We start from the raw sequence: 23,669 nt of genomic DNA, 5'->3' as shown, positions 1-23,669 counted from the left end.
TTTTATATTTTAGGGCAAGAGGTGAACTTCGAAAANACACTCGCGGTGAAGTTGACAGCTTAAATAAACCATATGATTATGGTTCCATCATGCATTATGAACTATATGCTTATAGTAAAAATGGGCATAAAACTATGGAGCCATTAAGGGATCCTGGTTTTGTCAAAATTGGACAACGAAATGGCTTGAGTTCAGGAGATGTTGACAAAGTTAAAACCTTATATGCATGCAATGGTAAGCCATTTTTTCCGTAATAAGATATTACATGCATAGTACCCCATAAATACCGCTCAACCATAATTGGAATAAAAGCTGGCAGAGTATTAGCGCTTATTAACGACAAGTATAAGAGAAATTTACAAATAGATTTCATGTTCATAGTAGTGCTATTGAATTACAAAGTGATCAAATAGCTAGTATTGAAAACGTTACCTTAGTCTATAAATAATATTATCGACATAAGTAAACAAAGTTGAAATGAACTAAAAATTTGAAATCACGGAATAAGTGGCAAAATTATTTCAAGTTACCGATATGAAACGTAAACTGAACATGCCCTCCTAAAATTTTATATCCATTTTTCTCTTTATGATTTAGAATCTAAGTCAGCCAATACTTATATTCTACCAATTGAGTGCCGTAGGCGCAGTTACCGCTACCAGAATTCTGTAGTTCATTACACATAGTTATTTAACTTCTTTGTAGACTCTTTTCAAATAGCGACAATATTTGCATAAAAAGCTAATTTAATATGTGCATAGTGTATATCAAACGCAATTAAATTTTACACCAATTTGCAGTATTATATTTCTTTTGGTTCTATACTGAACTTTTATTTTAATAAATGAACAGTCAATGACACGCAAGGATGGAGTGATTGGCAATATTACAAAGCGTGTGATTTCAAATGCCGTAAGGTTATTTATCGATTCTGTCTCAACATATCCGGTTGCAGTAACGAACCCTGGTATAAGACAGTCAATTGCTCTTATAGCGAATGCCCAGGTGGGTTATTGAAGCAATTTAGATAGTCCATAAGAAAATTTAGCTCTTTGCCAGGATATTTTTTTTGCCACAATAACTAATCATAATTATATTCAATCCAATTAAAAGAATACATTTGCATTAGAGGCAAAATAATCATAATTGATAGCCATTATCTGATCTTAATCGGACTTTCGTCTGTTAATCAATGCTTTGGAAACCAATAGATATGGATGGGGTATGGTCATCATGGGAAAATTGGTCATCTTGTTCGCGATCTTGTGGTAAAGGAGGTAGACGTATTCGTCGCAGAACTTGTAGTAATCCTCCACGTCAGCGTAATGGCAAGGATTGCCAAGGGGAAGAATTACAATCGGAAGAATGTGGGGCAACAATTCCATGTGTGGGTAAGTACCTCAATTGTTTATATCGACTGATCCTTTCTATCAAATTTGGTACATTCTTGTTTCTGTTTGTTTTCCTAGGCTCAACGGTTACTATTCACAGTCCAATTGATCCTATTACCAAAAAATATTACCGAAACATAGATTGGTTAGAAACTTTAGAAGTTCCACGTGGTTATAAAATCAAAATTGATTTTCAATCAATTGATATCGAGAAATATGATACAGAATGTTCAGCTGATTATTTAAACATATACGATGGTGCATCTACCAGATCCAAATTAATTGGAAGTTATTGTGGAAATCAAATTCCTGACTCGATTATTACATCGCACAATACCGCCTTACTCCATTTTGCTACCGATGATTCAATTGAAAGGCTTGGATTCAAACTAGTCTATCGACCGATAGATATGAATGGTACGACTTAAATTAATTCATTTTAATTAAACAACAATATATGCATGAGCGCTTATAACCGCAATTAGTTCATAAATTTATTGGAATCGCATCTTCTCTATACTTGGGGCATACGAATCTTCAAGTACAGATGGACAATGGAGCAAGTGGTCAAGATGGACAAAATGCAGCGCAAGTTGTGGATTTGGTGTCAGACAACGATCTAGAAGCTGTACTAGCCCACCTCCATCCAATGGCGGAAAAGAATGTGCTGGAAGTAGTTTACAAAATAAAAGATGCTTCTTATCATTATGTATTCAAAAAGCAAATACGAAATCGGGTACACTATCAATTCGATATAAAGTAATCTTAATTTAAAATAGTCTAAAGTAATATAACATTGATGATAACCTCAATTACTTTTATTTTGATGATCAAGTAGGGAGTAGTTGTGATACCACATTTTTAACACCTACTGGTATAATTTCAAGTCAGAATTATCCAAGCAATTATCCAAACAACAATGACTGCAGCTATACCATCCTAGTTGATCCAAATTCTGTGGTGAAATTAAACTGGAAGCATTTCGATTTGGAATATGAACCAAACTGCCCATACGATTCGTTGACAATTTTCGATAAAAATAGCAATGGAACGACGATAACTTTTCCTCCCCTTTGCGGAACTGCTTTACCTAGTTTTCAATATTCCATGTCTAATCAAGTTATCGTTTCGTTCTTGTCCGATACATCAGTAACTGCAAAAGGTTTTGAGCTCCATTATTCAACTGGTAAGAAAATATCAATCAATAAAGTTACTTTCTAGTCCAAACCCCAAAGTTTTAAGGTAATGAATATGTAATCGCATATGTTACGGTCAATCACGGGAATCATATTTGAACTTTAAGCTGCTTATGCTTTTTATATCAACTTATACGATGAAAAATCCCACATTAAATAATATGACTTTCATATGCATTGTCTTCTTTAAGGCCATTAAGATTTAAGTTTTTATGCCTTAGTATAGCATTAGCGTATTGCATCAATCGTATATGAATCGATCTTATGGACTAGAAGTTTTGTGTCTTGAACAACACGTTTTGCCTGTCAAATTACAGATTTACGATAAATGTAAGCTTACACGTATACTAGTAATTATTTTGGATATCTTTCATATTACTTTAGAGTAGCTAAAGATGCAAATGGAAGTTATATCATTTGAAGTGAAACTTTTCACCACATAGGATGATATAAAAATAGTAAAAACTGAAGATTTAAATATAATTTCCGTGATTGACCATTTCCCGTGATGACCGTAGCAAGTATACATGCTCTTAAAAATTTCAAACGCTCTCAATGATACTACTCTTTTTAATTTCACTGCTATTTAATTTCTGAAATTCAATGCCAAATTTGAACTTTCTGATTTCAATTCTTATTGTATAAATAGTATCACCTCCGTGTAATTCAAATCCATGTCAAAATGGCGGTACCTGTGAGTATAATTATACCACCGGCTACACTTGTCATTGTATTCCTAATTTTTCTGGAATTAATTGTGAAACATTAACGACAGCAAGTAAGTTTTTCGTATTTTATACTAATCACAATTATGTCAGATGAAATAATACGAAATTATTGTATCGTTATAGGTTACTGCAATAGAATATTTACATCAATTAGTGGCGCTATTGCCAGTAAAAATTATCCATCCAATTACGATAATTTATTAGATTGTAACATGACAATTCAACTTCCATCGAATTACAAAATAAATTTAACATGGCAAGATTTTGCTATCGAAGATGATTATCAATGTGGATTCGATAGTCTGACTATATATGATGTTGTTGGTCGTAGTAATCAGACAAAATTGGGCAGATTTTGCGAACGAACACCCCCTCCAAATGCAATAGCATCAACAGAAAATACTCTTATCTTACAGTTTCATACCGATGAAAGTGAAACCAGAAAAGGTTTTCTAGCAAATTATGTGGGAGGTAAATTGCTACAATGTGACAAAAGGTTATAAGAAAAACATAGAAATGTTAAAATTGCATTTAAAAGCTGCTATCAAGAATGAAATATGAACAATAGTATAGAGAATAGTTATTTGCATGCATTCACTTCAGAAGATTACCACATCTGTACTAATATGTGATTCTTATTTTATTCATGGCGTGATTTATAGGCATAAATGACACTAATTTTTACTTCTGTACGTATTTGCAACTGGACTAAAATCTTCAACGTCTTTGATTCATGTTTTTTAACAGTTCCTGTTACTTCTGATCCGACGCTAGTTCCAACTGCATCATCTGCTATTTGCGGAACCAATATTCATCAAACATCTGGGGAAATAAAAAGTCCAGGATATCCGTTAAAATATTCTACCTTCAGCTTTTGCGTATTTAAAATATTTACTTCATCAAATCAACGCTTGAAAATTAATTGGATAGATTTCGAGTTAGAACCTTCCAATGGTTGTATGTACGACTTCATTTCAATATATGATGACAGTCATATGAGTGCTGCACGACTACTGAAAGCATGCGGTAAAAAATTCCCTCCTTCTATCCTATCGTCAAGATCTGTTCTTACCTTTGAATTCACGACCGATGGGGATACAGAAATGAAAGGATTTCATTTCCGATACGAGAGTAAGTGCTTTTCAAATAGACTAGTTATAGGCTGATATCTAGGCTTCTGCTAAATGAACGGCTAACTGATAGAATATCTAACTTGGAATATGTCATATTAATAATATCATTACGGCTTTGCATTGATGGATCTGTTGCAAATAAATCGGAGTACTAATACTGCAAATACTGTAGTATCGGTACTTAATTCTGAAAATATACAACATATAATTCTATCTCATTCTCAATTTACCTACGATTACGTTATATAGTAACTGATATTTTTAATTTCCCCGGTATTTACTTCTGGTTTGTGCTATCACGTGTAACAGCTGTGTCAGTGGATATCTGCAATGCGGACTATAACTCCTCTGCAGGGATTATTATGAGTCCTAACTATCCTGGTCTATACCCACTGAATATCGATTGTCAATACCTCATCAGAGCTCCCGCTAATCATGTTATTACATTAGTATGGAACTTTATGGAAATCCAAGCGTCAACTACGTCCAATTGTTCCAAAGACTGGATAAATGTTTACGATGGAGAAACTGCTCAAAGTCTACTACTAAAGTCTTTATGTGATACTTACATTCCTTCCTCAATAACGTCCTCCTCAAATCGCTTATTAATCGTTTTTCATTCCGACAACTACAACCAAGGTCGTGGATTTAATGCTTCATATTATACTACAGGTATTCAAAACAGTTTTTTAATATACATTAGACGCTCTACAAAGTAAATTAAATCATTATGTTTGGAAGCCGCAGTTGAATTAGTTGAATTCTAATAAGAAAATCTTTTATCAAATTTTATCATATGTAAACGCTTCAATTACGAATAGATACTATCACCTCAGGTAAATAATTAAATAGATTGATTAAAATTTCGCTATAGATATATTATCTGAACGTAATAAAGTTACTTTGTTACCCAACCTACATAACACATTTCAATTCCAAAATTTACAGCTCCAATAAATTTACTACCCTATCAGCAAGACTGCTTGAACGAGCACAACCGATTACGTCGCATACATGGTGTTCCAGACCTTCAATGGTTAACTCCGCTCCAAATATCTGCAGAAATTTGGGCAAATCAACTTATAGCTACTGGCAGTATGTATCCAAGTGATACTGTTCACGGCGAAAATCTCTATCACGGAGATTTTGCCAATCCTTCTACCGCTAATGTTACACAAATGGTTGGCATATGGTATAGCGAGGTCGCTAACTATGATTTTTCGTCGCCTTCATTCATTTCTGCGGCAAAACATTTTACACAACTGATATGGAAATCTACTACACACATAGGTTGCGGCCGAAGCATTATTGGAAATAACGTCTATTTAGTAGCTCATTATTCTCCACGTGGTAATTTTGTTGGTCAGTTCGGTCAAAATGTTCTACCAGCCACTAGTTAAATAAATACTTTGAAATTATAGTAGCAGATAGTCATCAAATAAAATTCTCCATAAATTTGACTGTAATAATTGCTATAAAATCATGGACAATGAGAAATTTGATAGATTATAAATTATTTGCGTCTAATAGTTATTTAGGCATTTTTACATCGCACACCCTTACTTCATTACATTAGCGGTTATCAATTAAAACACAATACGCGTCAGTTTAGTGTTGTAGCAAGTCTGATTTATAAACAACCTACGTCTTAAATTTTGGGAAAATTTTTTAATTTTTACATTCTACACTCGTATATCTGGGATATGGTAACTTTTTCAGCAGAATAATTTTGTTTTCAGGATGATAACTAAGAATCATTCCTTTAAAGATATTAAAATAAAGTAGCTAATTGAGATTAGCCTTAACATGGTTTACTATCATTTTCACTTAAATCCAAAATCAATTTCTTCTAATTGTAAGCTTATGTATTGTTCGGAAGTTTTGAAATTATTACGAAGGATAAATATTTTATATTTTAGGACTTATTTTTTAATCATTTATCCCTTACTGGAAAAAATCAAAGTATTATTATTAATGTTTCGAAATGAAAGGCTGGTTAAATCCGTGTCATCACTAGTCAATTCTAGGTTTTTGATTACTAAATTCTACGTGTACTTGATACACTGCACGATACATATTTAAAGTATGAATAAATAAAATAGCGATCTTAATCTTGCATTATTAAACAGGGACAATATACAGTTTGTATAACCTAAACTCTAAGCAAGTTCTCGTATAGTCTATTCAGCATAAAATTCGTTGGGGTGTAATAAACATATCTACAGTTACAGTTATTCGGATTTTTGTCTTCTTATTGTAAAATCTATGTAATTGCCAAATATTCAGTTCGTGCTCGGGATAAAATTTCGTTCGGTTCTTTAATCGACGTATAAGATAATCAATTTTCGGCTATAAAATCAAAAATTTATTAACAAAAAGCTACCTTTCCGCTACTAATATGAAAATAGAACCTCTAAGAAAAGGACAGTAGATTGAAATGGAATGTTCAGTTGTTCTTAGCATAAATATAAGTGCAATAATACCCCTAGCGAAATTATATACTTCAGACTAACAAAAAGATGGCTACGATGCAAAATAAATGTCGGATTTTTCGTATATCTAATCCAATATTTATTGAGATAAATGAAGCAGCGTAGAATTAGTTAAGCTTATAGTCGACTTTGCTAATGTTGATTTTTAATTAATTTCGACAGTAATTATTTGATACGAGTACCCTAAACTGCCTGTAGATAATGCTATAAAATTCTTCATCTGAAAACCTATAATAGTCATTAACATCATTAATATTATTAGTTCTACTAGCATTGTAATCATTTCTGATAACTTCCTTGTGACTAAGGCAACGAGATAAATTGTTTTTTGAAAGTCATAGCTCTGGCGATTAAATTAGTTTATCATTATAGACATCTGCTTTAGTAATAATAATATACGAACAATAGAGGAAATATTTTATGAGTTAAAGAATATGATACCAGGAGTGATATCTCAAGTTTATTAAAATCAGTTTCGAATGCGATAATGTAACATAACGTACCGTATATTTTCATATTTTACCATAGTACTAATTTTAAAATAGACAGAGCATTGATATTATGACTACGTAAATGAACGGTGCTTATAGTAATTTTATTGTAAATATTATAACTAAATTTAACTTATCTTAGTGATTGCAATTCCTAAAAGCGATTCATCATAGAATTTCCGCTTAAATTGGTAGGCGTAAAATATATCTGAACATCAACAGTTTCTATCTTACTTAATTATAACATTTTATTGATTAATGTGATCTGTTATTAGTTACTTCGTAAAAGTCTCTATACGGCAATCTCCCAAAGTATTAAATATCAGATTTCCTTTTAATATTCTTCTCAGCTTTCTAAGATAATGATACTTCAATATTCATGAAAAGGTTTTTTTGGACTATTGCTAGAGAAGTTGATTTCGTTAAACTACCAAATTCTATGACATTCAAGGTGAAATTTATGCCTATAATTTCATGTATTAACTTGCGATGACTATTACTCACTCGTCAATTACATAAAAATGCCAATGCTATAACTATGCCCTGTAAATTGTTCAATATCGAGTTAAATACCACAAATAGACCATAACTTTAATATTAGCTACCATATCAATAGATCATGTAACTCCAACAACTATTATCATAGATAAATAAAGTTTACAATCGGAAATACTGCCATCATGCCTTTCACCTAACTTATTGGCCTTTGTACGTGTTCGATAAATATTAACAACTTCCGTAATGTATAAGAAACAATTTATCAAAGCTATAATACGTTTTTGAATAACAGCAACGTATAGGATTATCGAAGAATTACCAATCCAACATCGAGATTCTGCTTGGCCATAATCAGTTCTTAAAGTATCAAGTCTATCTAATATTACTAATATTATCTTTACAGTCACTAGTAGAAGCCAATTATAAATACAGTATCTTATAATTGTTTCTTTACTTTGAGATGTAATACGAAACTTACTAAAACTGATATACATATCGTATGTTAATACATTCATCCAAGCAAATCAATTCAAATATAAACAATGAGTTATTACTGCGACGGCGATACAGATAGTCCGTAAAACATTATCTTTTTAAATTTAATGGTTTCACTATTTCTGTAGCAATTAATAAGATATACATGAAGAAAAAGGAGAACGATAAGCTTAGGACACATTTACCTAGACATTTTCGTAATTCGGGAAGTAAGCAATAAGTAATGAAGATAAATGCAAATCCCCCAATCGATATAGAATACCCTGAATAAGATGCTATTTTGAATATAGTTCTGAGTAAAGGTATTTTATGTCGTTTGCCAATACAAATATATATTATAATATCGTCTATAGTGTCTAGTGTTATTGTCACGGTAGTGAATCTACCGTAATGAATGATATCTTACTTAATTTAGACATGTAAATGTATCACGTGAAGATAGTTATTAATTTGGATATGTGCATGAATTATTTTATGACTTAATATAGCCGATACAAACCTGTTCCTAATACAGGTTAAATTATACTGAATATGGTATATGAATTGTCTATGGTAAATTCAATATGGATCCTTGTTAATTATAAGCTAGGGTAAACAAAAAGTTAATCTATAGTAATATTACAAATTCATTGGATTAGACTAGGAATAATTTAAAGTATTCACGATGCCTTATTGGTCGAAATATATCGCACATCGTAAACCGGTTTTATGGCCAAAAAAGCTAACTAAATGATTGATTTTGAATATTAAATTAGATTTGTATTTTGTAGAATAAAGATATACTTAGAAGATTCCGAAAGTACATTTCTCAGTTATTGTTACTTATCTAGGGTAATCTAATTAGTTTAGATTAGGCAAGTTGAGTTAAGTAACAGTTATACATTAATGAACACATGAGCTACTTCGTACACTTTATCTGCTGACTTTGCTATCAGGCAAGGCATGTAAAGATGTAATTATCAATAAGTAAAAACCAAACGAAACTACCGTCAATTCAACCCAGTTTCTTGAAATGATAAATGCTGTAAATGCTAATCTTAATCATATTCGCTAATGCTGTAGAAAAGTACCGATATGGAATACTTCTGCCTCCAATACAACGTAAAACAGCAGTTTTATAGATATCTTATTTATCAGTAATCCCAATGGATCACAATGTGTTTTCTTGTATTTAAGTTTTCTTATTTACGAAACCAGTCAATTCAGATATCCTTTCATTATTATGTATTATTACGTCGGAACTGTTATAAAAAGTAAAGACAATATTGTAAAAATTTTAAAGAATTTCCGACAAGAGATAATTATCGATACTGCTAAAAGAGCTAGATAGCATAATCATTATTGCTTGTTCACAAAGAAAACAGCTCTAACGATATCAAACAACACCGTTTGATTTATCGGTCTAGGAGCTTTGCAGAATTCACGTAGTAAACGGTAAAGCAAATACTATATTATGATACGTTCATGTGGGCGGCGAAAACCCAGCCTATATTACTCTTCTCGGTAATATTTGCTTTTGCTGTTGTTTGGAGGTCTTAATGAAAAAATTTAGTAACTAAATTAATCTTAAGCTTGAAGTAAGGTTATTCTGGTATAGCTGATGAACAATAATCTAATATCAGAAATAAATTAGTCTATTTATTAGTAATGTATCACTAGAACGGTTTTGATAGACTCCGGAACTGCGTCAGATTCAGTATACGTATCCACCAAATTACGGTACTTGCTGCATATAACAATGAATAATCTGTTCGTGCTTAACATGAATAAGAATTTCTATGAACCTTAACTCAAATCTAGATATAAACGGAAATATCTAGAAAGCTTCTAAATCTTTATTAATATAATATATAGCTTGATGCCGCTTGATTATCATACACCTTTGCAATAAATTAATGAAAACAGATGACTAAACCTTCAAACTCATCTTCGCTACGATATCTTCATTGATCAATAATAACAGTCAAGAAAAAAAATTGCATGATACATTAATTATTTGATAATTATAGCTGCTACCTGAAATAACATACGCTTATATTAGTAAATGATTGTCGCGGTATCGGTATTTTATCTAATAAGCCAAGTCGAAATTTTTAGCAATGGAGATAAATACTACCGGCAGTATATTTTCTCTAAAAGTGCAATAAACACAAATCCATAAATCGCTAATGAAAAATGCTACGCTACAGTATAAACGTTTTGTATTAACTTTTTATATTAAGAGGAGAACAAAATGATACAACATCAAGAAAATAATAAATAAAATTATTAAAATTCGGACTCGCATAAAAGTTTTCTCAGCTGTATGAAAAATAAGACGGTATAATACGATTTATAAGTTATGCAGACAATATCTTAAATAGTTTACAAAGACAATGTAAGGTAGGTATTTAAATTTCTTGAAAAAAGTTCGGCTTATTCGACTTATATCTGACTGAAAAGAAGTAATAAGCACATTTCATTTAAAATCGGTATCAGTAATAATATAATTATTACAGCAATCAAACGCACTTTAATTAATCTCAATAGTAGTTGCATCATTGCAGCAGCTTAAAAATATCCGTTAAAGTAGCTATACTAGAAGAATTTTACGTAATCACCTAGGAATTCCTTTAAGCAACATACTCATCCATTGGCTATCAATTGGCCATAAATTTTAAAGAATTTACTGGTAATATTATGGTAGAAAGATAGATTTATTTGTACGAGAACAGTAACAAAATTGTTATACTCGTACATTATGATTTACTTAATTAATTTTTAATCAGTTAATAATAGGGAAGTAGAGCAGTCAACAGATGTTGCACCTGGCAGTACATTGAAGCCTCTACTACCTATAACAACATAATTTATGACTGAACAATAATACGATAGCAACATTATCTAGCTAAAGTTTTTACTTTCGATCTTAACATGCATGTATAGTACAGTAGGTAGTCCTCTTAACTAAAAATGATACTGTATATTTAATTAAAATTAATTATAATGAAATTTTGATGCTTTATTTGCCATTGTTATAATTTGACCTGAAAAATAGCTTTATATTAAGTGCTACGATATCTTGCAATACTAATTTGATGGCTCGTTAATTGCACTAATAAAATTTAGATATCTTTGAAACAAACAAACAAATTAAAAGAGAAAGTAACTATATCGCAAATTATACAGCACTTCCGAGAGATCAAAGTGCTTATTTTGCATCAGATATCCAGAATTAGAGATACAGCCTTATTTTTTTTTAATTTTATTTAGTCCGAAATATACACCTGAAAATCTGAAATAAATTCGTATAAATAATTATTATAATAGAATATTAGCTTCCGTATTTCATACCGTCAATATATTTCAACAGGACACAGAATGCAGTGTCAGCGCAAGCAACCCTTTTCTATGGAAAAGTAATATGTAATAATCACTTAAAATAATTTTAAAGTAGTATTAATTGCAAGATAAGAAAATGTTGCTATCGAGCGATGAGAAATCATTTTAAGGATACTCCATTTCGATATTGCGGATTATCTAATATATACTGCGATACCTGCCACCATACTATAAGCTATTTTAAGGTATTTCCTTTTGTATGGTTTATAATAGATTGATACAGAGATATCTATCTCTAATTGTTGTTGCGTAATGCACAGCTACGAATGGAAGTACTTATAGATAATATTTATATCGATACTAATCAATCTGATTACAGGATGGATAAGTATAAGTTAATCAAGATTTAGTAGTCCTACTTAGTTGAATGATAGAAGTTCCCTTCGTTTTCGTACATCTAAATAATAATCTTTTGTAACAGTTGCTCACACGCGGATTCAATATAAAAGCAAAAATCATGAAAATGCCTTGAAGATTGTTCAGAATCAGATAGGGATACCACATTAAAGCCATTGCTTTAATATTAGCTAGTATGCCAATTAACCACGTCACTCCGACTACAGTTATCATGGACAGGTATAATCGACAATCAGAAATACCAATTCCATGCTTCTTCCCAATTTTTTTGGCCTTATGCCTAGTTCTGTAAATCGTTACCACTGTCATCAGATATAGTAAGCAGTTAATAGTAGTTAAAGAAGCCATAGGAATGACAACAAACAACAGAATTGCTGAAAATTTACGTATCCAACATTGAGTTGAAGCTAGACCATAGCCAATATCATAAATTTTCAATCTATCTAGAATAAGTAAGGTGCTTACTGCTGCTATAGGAAGTAGCCATCCGTAAGCACAATATAAAGCAAATAAACGCTTAGTATTCCTGTTGAAACTAATACGCATTGATGTAAAGCTTGTATACATATCATAAGTTAATACATTCATCCAGGTAAAACAACTCAGATACAAGCAATGAGTTAACGCTGCTAGTCCAATACAAATAAATTGCAGGTTATGACTTTTCATATTAATTGGTTCAATCAATTTAATTATTAGTAGTAAAATATACATGAAGAAAAATGCCATAGACAAATTCATAACGCATTTACCTGGATGTGTGCGTAATTCAGAGAACAAACAGTATGTCATAACGATAAAAAAGAATGCTCCAATAGACAGTGCAAAACCGCTATAGGATATTATTTCAAAAATAGTCTTGCGAAGAATATCAGTTTGCAGAGGATTATAACAGATATAGATGACAGTTTCATTATTTGTTAGATATGATCGATGAATTGATCGAATAGGATAAGTAATATTATCGCTGTATCGTAGGATATGAGTTGTATTAATAACAATAAATTGCGTAGAATTGAGCCTTATGCCTGAAGAGCAATTATGAATAATTTGACCTTGTGTATAATTACAAAATTGAGGAAAATCCCCGTCACAATCGCTATCATTGCGATCACTCCAATTAGATCGGTTATAGGAAAGTACCTCTTGGCAGCGCATTTGTAATGGATCATAGTAGTAACCTTGTTGACAATGGCCAGCATAAATAACTACTTTATTACCTTTTTGAGCAGTATAAAGAAATCGGCCTGTATTCGAGAAATCGATCAACATGATAACAGAGCCTGACGGTGAATTCTGATCGCTATAACTCGGTTCAATAAAAGGTGCAGGATAATAAGTATTCATGCACTCTAAAAATGAATAACTGCTACATCGAGCACAATAAGGATTTTTATAAATTGTTCCTTTAAAGTGAACATACGCAGCTGCTTCTTGACAGCTCCTAACAATATTCTGCCGTAAGGTTTCTTCGCCGATAATTCTCATGGCATCAATTTCATTACACCGTGAACTTTCAACGCAATATCGTGATTTTGATGCATCTGGAGGCATGTAATCATGTATACTGTTTAATGGCTTACAATATTGCTTAACGTAGTCTATAAATTTCAATTTACGGGCTAATGATCCATTACTGCAAATCGTTTTAGTTGTCCAATATTGCAATAATTTGATATCTGCCCCATTGCAGATAGCGCAATAAAAGTTGCGGTAATTGTTGCTACTGGAGCGTTGATAGACTGGCACCGATGAATAATAATCAAAATTTGTTATTGATGGATTTTCACATTTAGAGCGAATAATATCATTTGGCCAGTTTTCAGGACATGATCCGAGTATTAGAACAGATTTAACAGTACATTCAAGCACGGGCAATTTTTTTTTTGATTTACTTAAATTTAAATCGAACCACTCCTTGGAAGTATTGGACGACAAAACAGAGGATAGATCACTTCGTTGGTCAATACAATAATGAGCATAATCGAAACAGCAATCATGATATTTTACACAATCAACGTCGCAATTGCAACTTTGACTTCTTACATAGGTTTCATTACATCTATCAATACAACTATAACTTGAAGTTGAGTTTTTCATGCAGTTAGGATCCAGCAATAATAAATCCAAATTCTCATCAAAGAATAGCGAAAAATTTTCATTTTCGGCTTTCGATAGGCAAATGTACAGGCAGGAAATTGTTGCTAATATGATTTGCCAATGCATTTTCTCAGTGCAGTATCTTGTAATAAAATGCTTATGAAATATCACAGTTGATACGCTTAATAGCTAACTGTACCCGCAAATCGAAGATTGACGTAATAATCTGTGTGGCTATAGAATTTATACAAAAATAAATACACTTTGTGACGAAAATAGATAATTACAAATTATGGTATATAGATTGCCATAGCTTTTAGATTCTCATTATTGCCTCAGAATTAAAATTGTTACTTTTACGTTTCATATTTTATTGGATATCAACTTAATTCAATTAAAGCAAATTTATGCTGAGCGATGAGTAAAACAATAATAACTTCATAATTAGCGCAATTTGAGATTTCATGTTATCATCCCACTGATTTTATACTAAATATAGATTACATAATAAATTAAAGATGAAATAGTTATAGCGTTATTGAATCAAATAATATTGTATAATACCGTACTTTATCATACACAATCCTGATCAAGAGTAATGTTAAATAGTTCAATTTGTACAGCAAATTGGAACTAATACCCTTCAAGATTGTCAACCCATCAGCAATTATATTGGATATTAATTGGCATAAAATATGATATAATAATGTTGAGTATGGCTAATTTGTTATTTACTGGCAGCTTTTTTATAATTTCGCTGGTGAATGTTACGGCAATTCAGGTAACAATAATTAGAATACAGTAACAGATGTAACACCTGCCAGCATCTTAGTATACTTACATACTTGGCGACATGAGCTAATACAATTTGGCTTGGATATCTTGCAGTATCTAAATTAGGTTAGATTAGTATTCAGAATAGCGTTCTATAATATGAATGAGTTCATTTGATATGACAATTTAATCGATAGTTTATGATAGTTGATTCAGAAAATACATGAGGTAGATGCTAACTTTAGAGAAATATGATCATAAAATAAATTCATACAGATTTAATAATCACTATATTTGCTATCAAATTTTTGATAGAAATAATCGATATTTATGAGAAGATCTCTTAACTTGTGATTCTTTTTTAAGCTAGACAATAAAATTTTTTACTATGACATTAATCACCATTACTGATAGCAAACGATCAAATTACTATGAATTCTTGCTAATTTTTCCCCAGGTGCAGCATTCTATTACTATATAAGGCAATAGATATACTGTCTTATTGGTGCTTTTCAGTAATCAATTTTCGAGATCCACAACATCAGAGGTATTGCAAATATTACTAATCCTTTTAAAAAATATATAAAATATCTGGTATGAATTGATCATAAAGTCTATTAATTTCAAAAATTTAGCAGAAATTGCGTAGCTATTTTCTAATTCTAAAGAAACGCTATTTCGGTAGATCCATTATATTTGGTACCCCTAAATTTAAAATGCATACCATTTAATAACAAAAAGATATATTAATCATACTTATTGTTATCGATATAAAATTATTCTTACATTTTTGCATTATCTTTCATTTAAAGATCTCAACTAAATAATCAGATATTTATAATATGAATTAACCTATCCAGTAGATTATATTTATCTTTCCATTTTTATGGCGCAATTATTCATTATCATACGTTAGCGATTTAAGTTTTGGGTTAGTGATTTTGGTTTGCTCGTATTATAATACCTGAAATTAAATAGTATTGTTACATTACAGCATTATTAACATCTACTAGCTTTATAAAGACTCAATTATATAAATCTACTACGAATAATAGCGCTGTATTGCTTTTAATAAGAACTCTAAATGCAAACTTGCTAACGATTTTATTTGTAAGGGTTTTCATTACATAAAAGCTCGAATTTTTGTAGATGATAAATAAGACTTATTATACAAGTACTCTTTCATTATATCCTAAGAGTAAAGATTATTAAGGCGAAATTTACTTCAATAAATCAACTCCATAGAGCGTAGCAAACATTTATCTAAGATATGCAACATTTGAACCTTTAACTTTATGTTCATGATTGCTTTCCACAATTATAAGCCAGTGGGAAATATTTGCTAGGCTCCACGTAAACATCGAACATATATAAGGATAACCTTTGTTGATTGATTTAGAGACAGAGTCGTAGAAGTTTAGAGATATTATCGCGTGTTTTGCAGTTCTACTATTATAGACTAGCCGACACGCACCTTTTTAAATATTGTAATAAAAGCAGATCTTTATCTTAAGTTCGTAGGCCTACCTTTATTGTGGTTTAGTAAACTTATGCAGAATAAGATATAGTCTGCCACATTACAATCCTACAGCATATTCAATTAGGACTTAAGCAAGACATAAGGCTCTTTATGATTATGATACAAATTTATGAACCTATATTTTCATTTGCTCGCATTAAGGATACAAACAACTATTACTAATATTAATTGTAAGTTATCAACCATTAAAACCTCACTGGCGCCTGAAAAATTTACAATATATAGTGTCACAATAGAAATAAACTATATAAAGGAAAAGGATGGCTAATTAAATGTAAATAAGGTAGGTGTTCTATCGACAAATTGTCGGTTCGTAATTATTTTCCCTTTAAATATATTCCTATTTGTTACGTAGGGAAATAATGTACCCTGGTAGATATTGAAAATTATGCTGGAGATCCTCGCCTAATCAAAAGGCTATCTGATTTTCAAAACAATTCGAAATAGTTTTTGTTTCTTCGAGCAAAGATGATGAAAAAATGTGAGCAACAGAAATTGTTTGCACCAATTTTAAGAATTTTAGGTAATTTTTAGCAATCATGAGCACTATCGTTATTGAAATTGTAACTAAATACCGACATAGAGAATTAGCACAATATGGCGTACTCAAAGAAAATAATTCAATTTCAGAAATTGTTCTTAAAAGAGATGTTAACTAAGATTAATTAGCGTAGTCAGCGATTTTAATGCAGCTCAAATGCTATCTGTCTAATCAGTTATTAGGCCGTTAGTTCACATATCTTTTCTAGTACATTATTAAATTATTGGGCAAATTATCCGTGCAGGTTTAACTAAATAAATTTTCTTGATACCAATTGGTCGCTAGCATAAGAAAATTATTTTTATAGAGTGACTTATTGAAACTATCTTATTAATATACTGTAATCACTCAGGTTTTTGATTACTAAATATGCACTGAATACAATCTAAAAGGAAGTCTGCCAGATGGCAAAAACTTCAAAGCTTTCACAAAATCCTACTCTAAGAAATTTAAATTCATTAGAGAATAAGATCAGGCAATTCTTTCGTGTCATCTGAAATTAATGAGTCAATAATTAATTCATAAAATTTTATTTAAGCTATCAGTAAAATATTTTGATAGATTTTAAATCTATGAATATCAGGAGTAAAATACGAATCGACTTATTAGCATTATTCAGAAACATTTTAATCGATTTCATATTAGCTGTATATGACGGTATTTATTCTGATTAAATGCCTTTAATTCAAATATTTTGGGATAGATAAAGGTTACTATGCATGCGGTGGGCGACATACATATTTTACTATCTAGCATTAAATTTTATATAATCTCTATAGTAATTGATACTAAATTCTTTAAAGGAGAAGAAACTATAACTTTAGAGGCTAGAATACAAATGCTATACGATAGTAAATAGGTACCTTAATTTTTGACATCTTTACTATACGGCAATTTCACAGGTAGAATCTGGTAGGTCCAATTCCGCCAATTTAAGGTCTGGTTGTCGATATCGATCTAGCGATTGAGGTTTGTAGCAACATTTTTTGCGGTAATTTTCATCAAAAATGTAGTAGAGAACAGGATTTATCAGAGCTGTCGCCATAGCTGCCAAGTGTAAGATAATTATACGGTGAGAATTAATGCTTGTCGATGTCTCATACGGAGGTATAATCTCAATTATTGCTAAAGGCGCTTTGCAACTCAATGCAACAATTGCCGCAGCTACATAAATCTGTGTGATAAAAGGAGTATATCAGCTAATCTAGCAACCTACAATGATGAGTTTTTCTGATTGGATAATTATTTACAGTTATCGGTACTTAGAAGGAAATTGGGTGAGAAATATATTTGAAAGCAAGTATACTACTCTTACTTAAGCAAACAATATCTTATGTAGCTCTCATTTACATACAAAACCTTAAGATTAAATTTTCTTCATTTAAGTGACCTATTCCTTGACATATCCAAATGGTATTGATAGCTGGATATTCTCGAGACAATTTGCTGATAAATGGATAAAATTACAGTACTAATGATTGCCAATGACAAACTGACGACATTCCAGATTAGTAGAGGAATGGTGAAAAAAGATATCGCAGAAATCGTGCAATCCTAGCGCAAGAAATTATTGCAATGTATCAATTAACTTCATATATGAAAATAATTCTTACTCGATTAACTAAGTTAAAGTATTAATGACCATCTCACCATCAAATACAAAATATAAAATATGAAGCTGATCTGAAACCGAATTAGTACCGCTACTGTAGCAAGCAAATTATTTTATAGTTCTTAATCTTCTATTTCTCACACTATTCACAAATTATGTATTTGCGATGAAATTTCATATTATTCAACATAGTTTTACTCCATTAGTGCAATAAGTAATAGAGGTGATACTTGCATACTAAAATAAATATCGAATGTTTTATGCTAAAGTTAGAACTTGAATTAAGTAGCAAGATAGTTAAGATATTAATATCTATTGCTCTTTGCAGAATATCGAGATATTTTCCCTAAATTAAATTTGGCACAGTACCTTATAGAAAGAAACATTAAATGTGTACTAAACTTAATCTTTTCGTCTAAAAGCCTATATAACATCTATGTAAGAACTTTTTCAAACAACTGCATTGCACTTAAAACTGGCATTTATTAAATTTTAAATGCCCATTAATTTTGCATGATTTCTCTTTATTTTCACTATCACTTATAGATATCATGATAAGAAGTAAACTTTCATTATTAATATCTATAACATCTGTACATTAATAACCTGGCTAGAAATAGCTATTTACCGGTGTCAAATATACTCGAAATTGATTACAGTATAGTCTTTATAAATGACGATAGCTCGATATTTGATTAAAAGTTTGGTACTGATAAATAGCATAAAGATCACCGTAATTTACCTGAGTTTTTGAACAGTCTGCTTTTTCGTACGGGAAGAGAAATTTTCCAACATTAAGAGCCATCAATGTTACAGTTAGAATCCAGGAAACCACTATAGCTTTTTTATAATATTTTTTCCGAAATCTAACTGGATCACGACTAATTTGATCGATCATGTAACAATGAACTACATCTTTATCGACAGCCATTATTATCAGTATACAGCCTTGTATACATGAAACTCCAACCAGGCCACTTTTGAAAAGCTGATTAATAAAAGGATATTGAGCACCAATAAATAGAATCACTACGTATAAAGGTATAATCACGATACTGCAAATAAAGTCCGTTAAGGCCAGATGAAAGATTAAAACGTAAGCGTAATCTTCGGCAGCTTGAAATTGCCAATTGATGCCAATTCTATAACGTAATAAGGCTACTATGTTACCATATGAACCAACTATGAACATCAAACAGCAGAAACATATGTAAATGATCAAAATTGGCCAAGATAAGCTTAAAAATGGCAAGAACGTATCCGGAATTTCTTCCTCCATCGTAGTATCAGCATCAGTAGTTTGAAGGTAGTCCTGGATGCAAGTTATTTTAATTTCTGGTGGCGATACAAGATCAGTACAATTCTAGTACTAGTTGTAGGATAGAAAACTTAATGGCTGTTTTCAGGTCAATATATTTCTAGCAAAACAGTATACTGATGTACATATAGCTTTCTATAGCTGATCTAGGATATAATCTGAATAATATTTGTGGCTTTGCCAATAGGACATCACTTTTAAGCTTTAAGAATATCATCTAAGTACGTACTAATAAGCAAAGTTGTGCTGCGTGTCAAGTGAGAAATACTTAAAAGACTGATTCTTATAAATGTATCTACGTGTTTTAAGTATCTGTTGTTCTATTGATCAACATCGCTATTAAAAAATAATTAGATTCAAGAGATAGTTTTCTTTTAGTTGTAATGCCGGAAAATAGGTTTTCCAAATAAAAGAACTTGCATAATAATATTTATAGATTTTATATCCCACTTTTAAAATTGCAAAATGTAGATGCATTCGCTTTATAAAATAATTTTAAGTTTTCTATAGATTATTTTCTGTATATCCGTAAAAAGTTTCATTAAAACAGTACTTTTAACACTTCTTTAATGGATATGTGCCTATCGTTAGATATATTATATTTCCAATAATTTTATTTCTCGAATTGCCAATTTAGTTTCTATACATAATCGTAAAATTATTAGCTACTACGAAATAAAAATATAGCTAAATTCCAAGATATTTTTAATATTTATGTGTTTACTCAGCCATATATATCTACTGTAGAGGTTTTAGTAATCATGTGGTTTTAGAATTAGATAAAAATTGAATTACTAGACAGTCAGCTGAGTTGTATATCTAATAATCGAAACTTTTCCGAAACGAATCTGTATACGATACATAGGTATGAAGTTAATATACAGTCGTAGACCTACGATTTGCTTTATTTTAGACTGTCTATTATCGAAAATTATTAAATAATATAAATTAATCATGAATATTCAAATGTTTAGCAGGTATGAAGTAATAGAAAATATTTTGCTAGACGGACAATAGCAAGGCAACCATAAAATGGGAAATAGTACAATCAGGATTTAATTAATTAATGATCGCAAACAAATACTCTATGTGAACTTCGACTGTAATTGTGTGATTGTATTTATTAAACCATAGCCACTTCTATACAAGATCTTCGTCGCATTTTATCTTAAATTCCTAATACTATATCAGTATGCGTGAGTTGCTTGATCTTTAGCATCGCTCGCTCATCATAATTGGTTTTTCTTATAAGATTTTGCCGGAAAAAACGTTCTCAACAACTGACACGGGTCTGTAACTCTGCTTTGCACTTTTCTCCCTCAACCTTAAATCTAGCAATAGCCACTGTATCAGGTGTATAGAAATACGAATTTGTAGTCGGTTGGTTAATTAATTGTTTTAAAGCAATATTAGAGAAAAGATTAAAGTTATATTTTAATTTGAACAATATATTATTAATACAATAACTTTAGAACTTGATAAAACATCCCATTTAGTGGTAAAATAATCTCTAACATGCTAAGTAAATTATCCTTCATTGCCCTAATGCCTAATTTGACTCGAACTCCAGCTTGCCTATTTCTGCTCAATGTACTGCAGTATTTAACAACATTGTTAAATGTAAATTGCGACAATTCTTCAGAGTGAAGCTTACTATGACGTTAAAACGTTCTGAAATTTAATCTTGTTACATTTGATTTTCAGATTTTGTCAAAATCAGTCTGTCTCGACTCACTGCATTCTGTATTGGTATTTTAAATCACCGGTGTTTTTGTTACTTAATTAGTGAAATTCGTACATCATTAGGCCGAACTATTTATGTATCATAAGAACAAAACAAATTATTGCGATATTTATCAATATTAAACGTGTTTCAAATAAAAACATATCTATCAGCCTCATTACGTTGTTACCAAAGTGATTCGATTTATCAACACAGTATGCACCAAAATTAATATTATTGTAACATAACCTAAGTCAGAGTGACATCATGGGATTCCCTAATAATTTACCCTATTTTATCATATTATCTATGATGAATAGAAATCGTAACACTTCTAACTAAATATCAACTACCATGAAACACTAACCAGGCATTTCTAGCAATCTACACTTACTCTGGATGCTCTTTTACCTTAGAGGTAAAATATACTACATCATTGACTACCCTTAGTTTAGTTAGCATTCTATTGCCGTAGTCGCGTGTTGTAAAATTAAAAAGAGACTTTAATAACGTGAGAGGGTATATCTTATCAAGTAATCCTTTTATACGTTCTCGACTCAGTTAGTATCTTCTTTAGTAGCAAAGGAGCTTGCAATTTACAATAAGGTAAATTCTTAAAGATAGTTTAATATCATACATGCTTACACTCATATCTTGTGTAGTCTATCGTAGCCATTTTGAACTTAATAAGATTCATCTTTATTAGCAATGGGTTTATAATTTTAAAATAATAAACAATCAGTTAGCTAAAAGAACTTAATATTATTTCTCAGATATTTATGAAGGATAAGATATACCAATATTTATTTCAATATTCATGTTACTAAGCCAGAAATTATTTCTATCTTCGCCACTAGCAATCCATAGTTTGACAAAATAATAACTTTAGTTTTAGGATTCCTTTCTAGCCATTTCTCTCTGTTTACATTATAAGAACTGAACCTTCAATTCTGTATACAAGTGTAGCTCAGGTTATCATGACTATTATTAGCTATTCAAGCTAGTCTGGTAAAAGTATAAAAATTTTAATTATGTACCACTTACTTAGAATTTATAATAAAACAAATTTATCGAAGTTGTTGCCTATCTTCTGATAGAAACAATTTCTAACAATTAATAATTAAAGGAATAAGTTAAACTGAATGTACATTCTATAGTTAAATTAGCATTTAAAATATAAATCAATTATTTGCTCAAATATCCTTTCTTTAAAAAGCGATATAATGTTAATGGATGTGGGAATAGCCTCTACGAATATAAGATGCAATCGTCCGTGATATTCTCATAATACTTACTAAGAATAAACGTGATGGTATGTCGGTCTCTACTATAGTGAGTACTATTGGGCTAGATACTGGTTAATACATAGATTACTTTTACTTTTGAGATTTAAATGCCAATTTATTCTTAATGATTGATTATTTCATTCTCTAAAAATTTGTTTAGCTGCTATTTTTCAGAGTTCTCTGAGAACTAGTCCTATTAATGATATTACCTTGAATTCCTATTGTAAGATTCTAATCACTGCAGCAACATTTCTTAATGAAGTCCTATTAATGCAGTTATTGCTGTATATTTGTTATTTCGCAATTCGTAAATTTAGAGTCCTATCAAAATTCTTGATCAATTATAAATATACATATTTATCATAGCACAATTCGGGGATCAAAGACGAAACCTTTCTCTGCCCTTCGTCATAATTACAATTCTAACTACGTTCACTTTTCATAAATTGATATAAAGTTTTTCTTATAATAACTTTTTGATTAGTTTAAGCAATGGCCATGAGCATTTGTATAGTAGACCTATAATATAGTCTACAGTCCCTAAATTATGCGGTGTACTCCTTAAATTGATATCAAAATCACTCTATTATAAGCGCCATGGAAAATTTAAATT

At 30.8% G+C, this 23,669-nt stretch overlaps 5 protein-coding genes across 5 annotated transcripts; 3 read left to right on the top strand and 2 right to left on the bottom strand.

The window, feature by feature from the left end:
• Positions 1 to 1,213: 1,213 nt before the first annotated feature.
• TRIADDRAFT_26287 (uncharacterized protein) lies at positions 1,214 to 2,165 on the top strand (the record flags this gene model as incomplete). Its single annotated transcript, XM_002113787.1, has 2 exons — positions 1,214 to 1,391; positions 1,939 to 2,165. 2 exons carry the CDS (start codon positions 1,214 to 1,216, stop codon positions 2,163 to 2,165), a joined length of 405 nt encoding a protein of 134 aa, XP_002113823.1.
• A 63-nt stretch (positions 2,166 to 2,228) lies between these two features.
• Positions 2,229 to 5,167, top strand: TRIADDRAFT_26269 (uncharacterized protein; the record flags this gene model as incomplete). The annotated part of the gene is made up of 3 exons (XM_002113786.1): positions 2,229 to 2,577; positions 3,439 to 3,786; positions 4,767 to 5,167. Coding segments are annotated over 3 exons (1,098 nt in total), but the record flags the coding sequence as incomplete, so codon positions are not given.
• Positions 5,168 to 5,416: 249 nt separating this feature from the next.
• TRIADDRAFT_26844 (uncharacterized protein) lies at positions 5,417 to 5,848 on the top strand (the record flags this gene model as incomplete). The annotated part of the gene is made up of 1 exon (XM_002113785.1): positions 5,417 to 5,848. A coding segment is annotated over one exon (432 nt), but the record flags the coding sequence as incomplete, so codon positions are not given.
• Positions 5,849 to 11,184: 5,336 nt separating this feature from the next.
• Positions 11,185 to 14,388, bottom strand: TRIADDRAFT_57621 (uncharacterized protein; the record flags this gene model as incomplete). Its single annotated transcript, XM_002113405.1, has 4 exons — positions 11,185 to 11,258; positions 11,758 to 11,812; positions 12,235 to 12,464; positions 12,915 to 14,388. 4 exons carry the CDS (start codon positions 14,386 to 14,388, stop codon positions 11,185 to 11,187), a joined length of 1,833 nt encoding a protein of 610 aa, XP_002113441.1.
• A 3,612-nt stretch (positions 14,389 to 18,000) lies between these two features.
• Positions 18,001 to 19,660, bottom strand: TRIADDRAFT_57620 (uncharacterized protein; the record flags this gene model as incomplete). The annotated part of the gene is made up of 2 exons (XM_002113404.1): positions 18,001 to 18,291; positions 19,472 to 19,660. 2 exons carry the CDS (start codon positions 19,658 to 19,660, stop codon positions 18,001 to 18,003), a joined length of 480 nt encoding a protein of 159 aa, XP_002113440.1.
• Positions 19,661 to 23,669: the final 4,009 nt, after the last annotated feature.

The sequence above is a fragment of the Trichoplax adhaerens genome, genomic scaffold, assembly GCF_000150275.1.
Source record: "Trichoplax adhaerens TRIADscaffold_6 genomic scaffold, whole genome shotgun sequence".
NCBI classification, from domain to species: domain Eukaryota; kingdom Metazoa; phylum Placozoa; class Uniplacotomia; order Trichoplacea; family Trichoplacidae; genus Trichoplax; species Trichoplax adhaerens.
The sequence above is the reverse complement of the archived record's forward strand: the minus strand, read 5'-3'. Positions and strand labels throughout refer to the sequence as shown.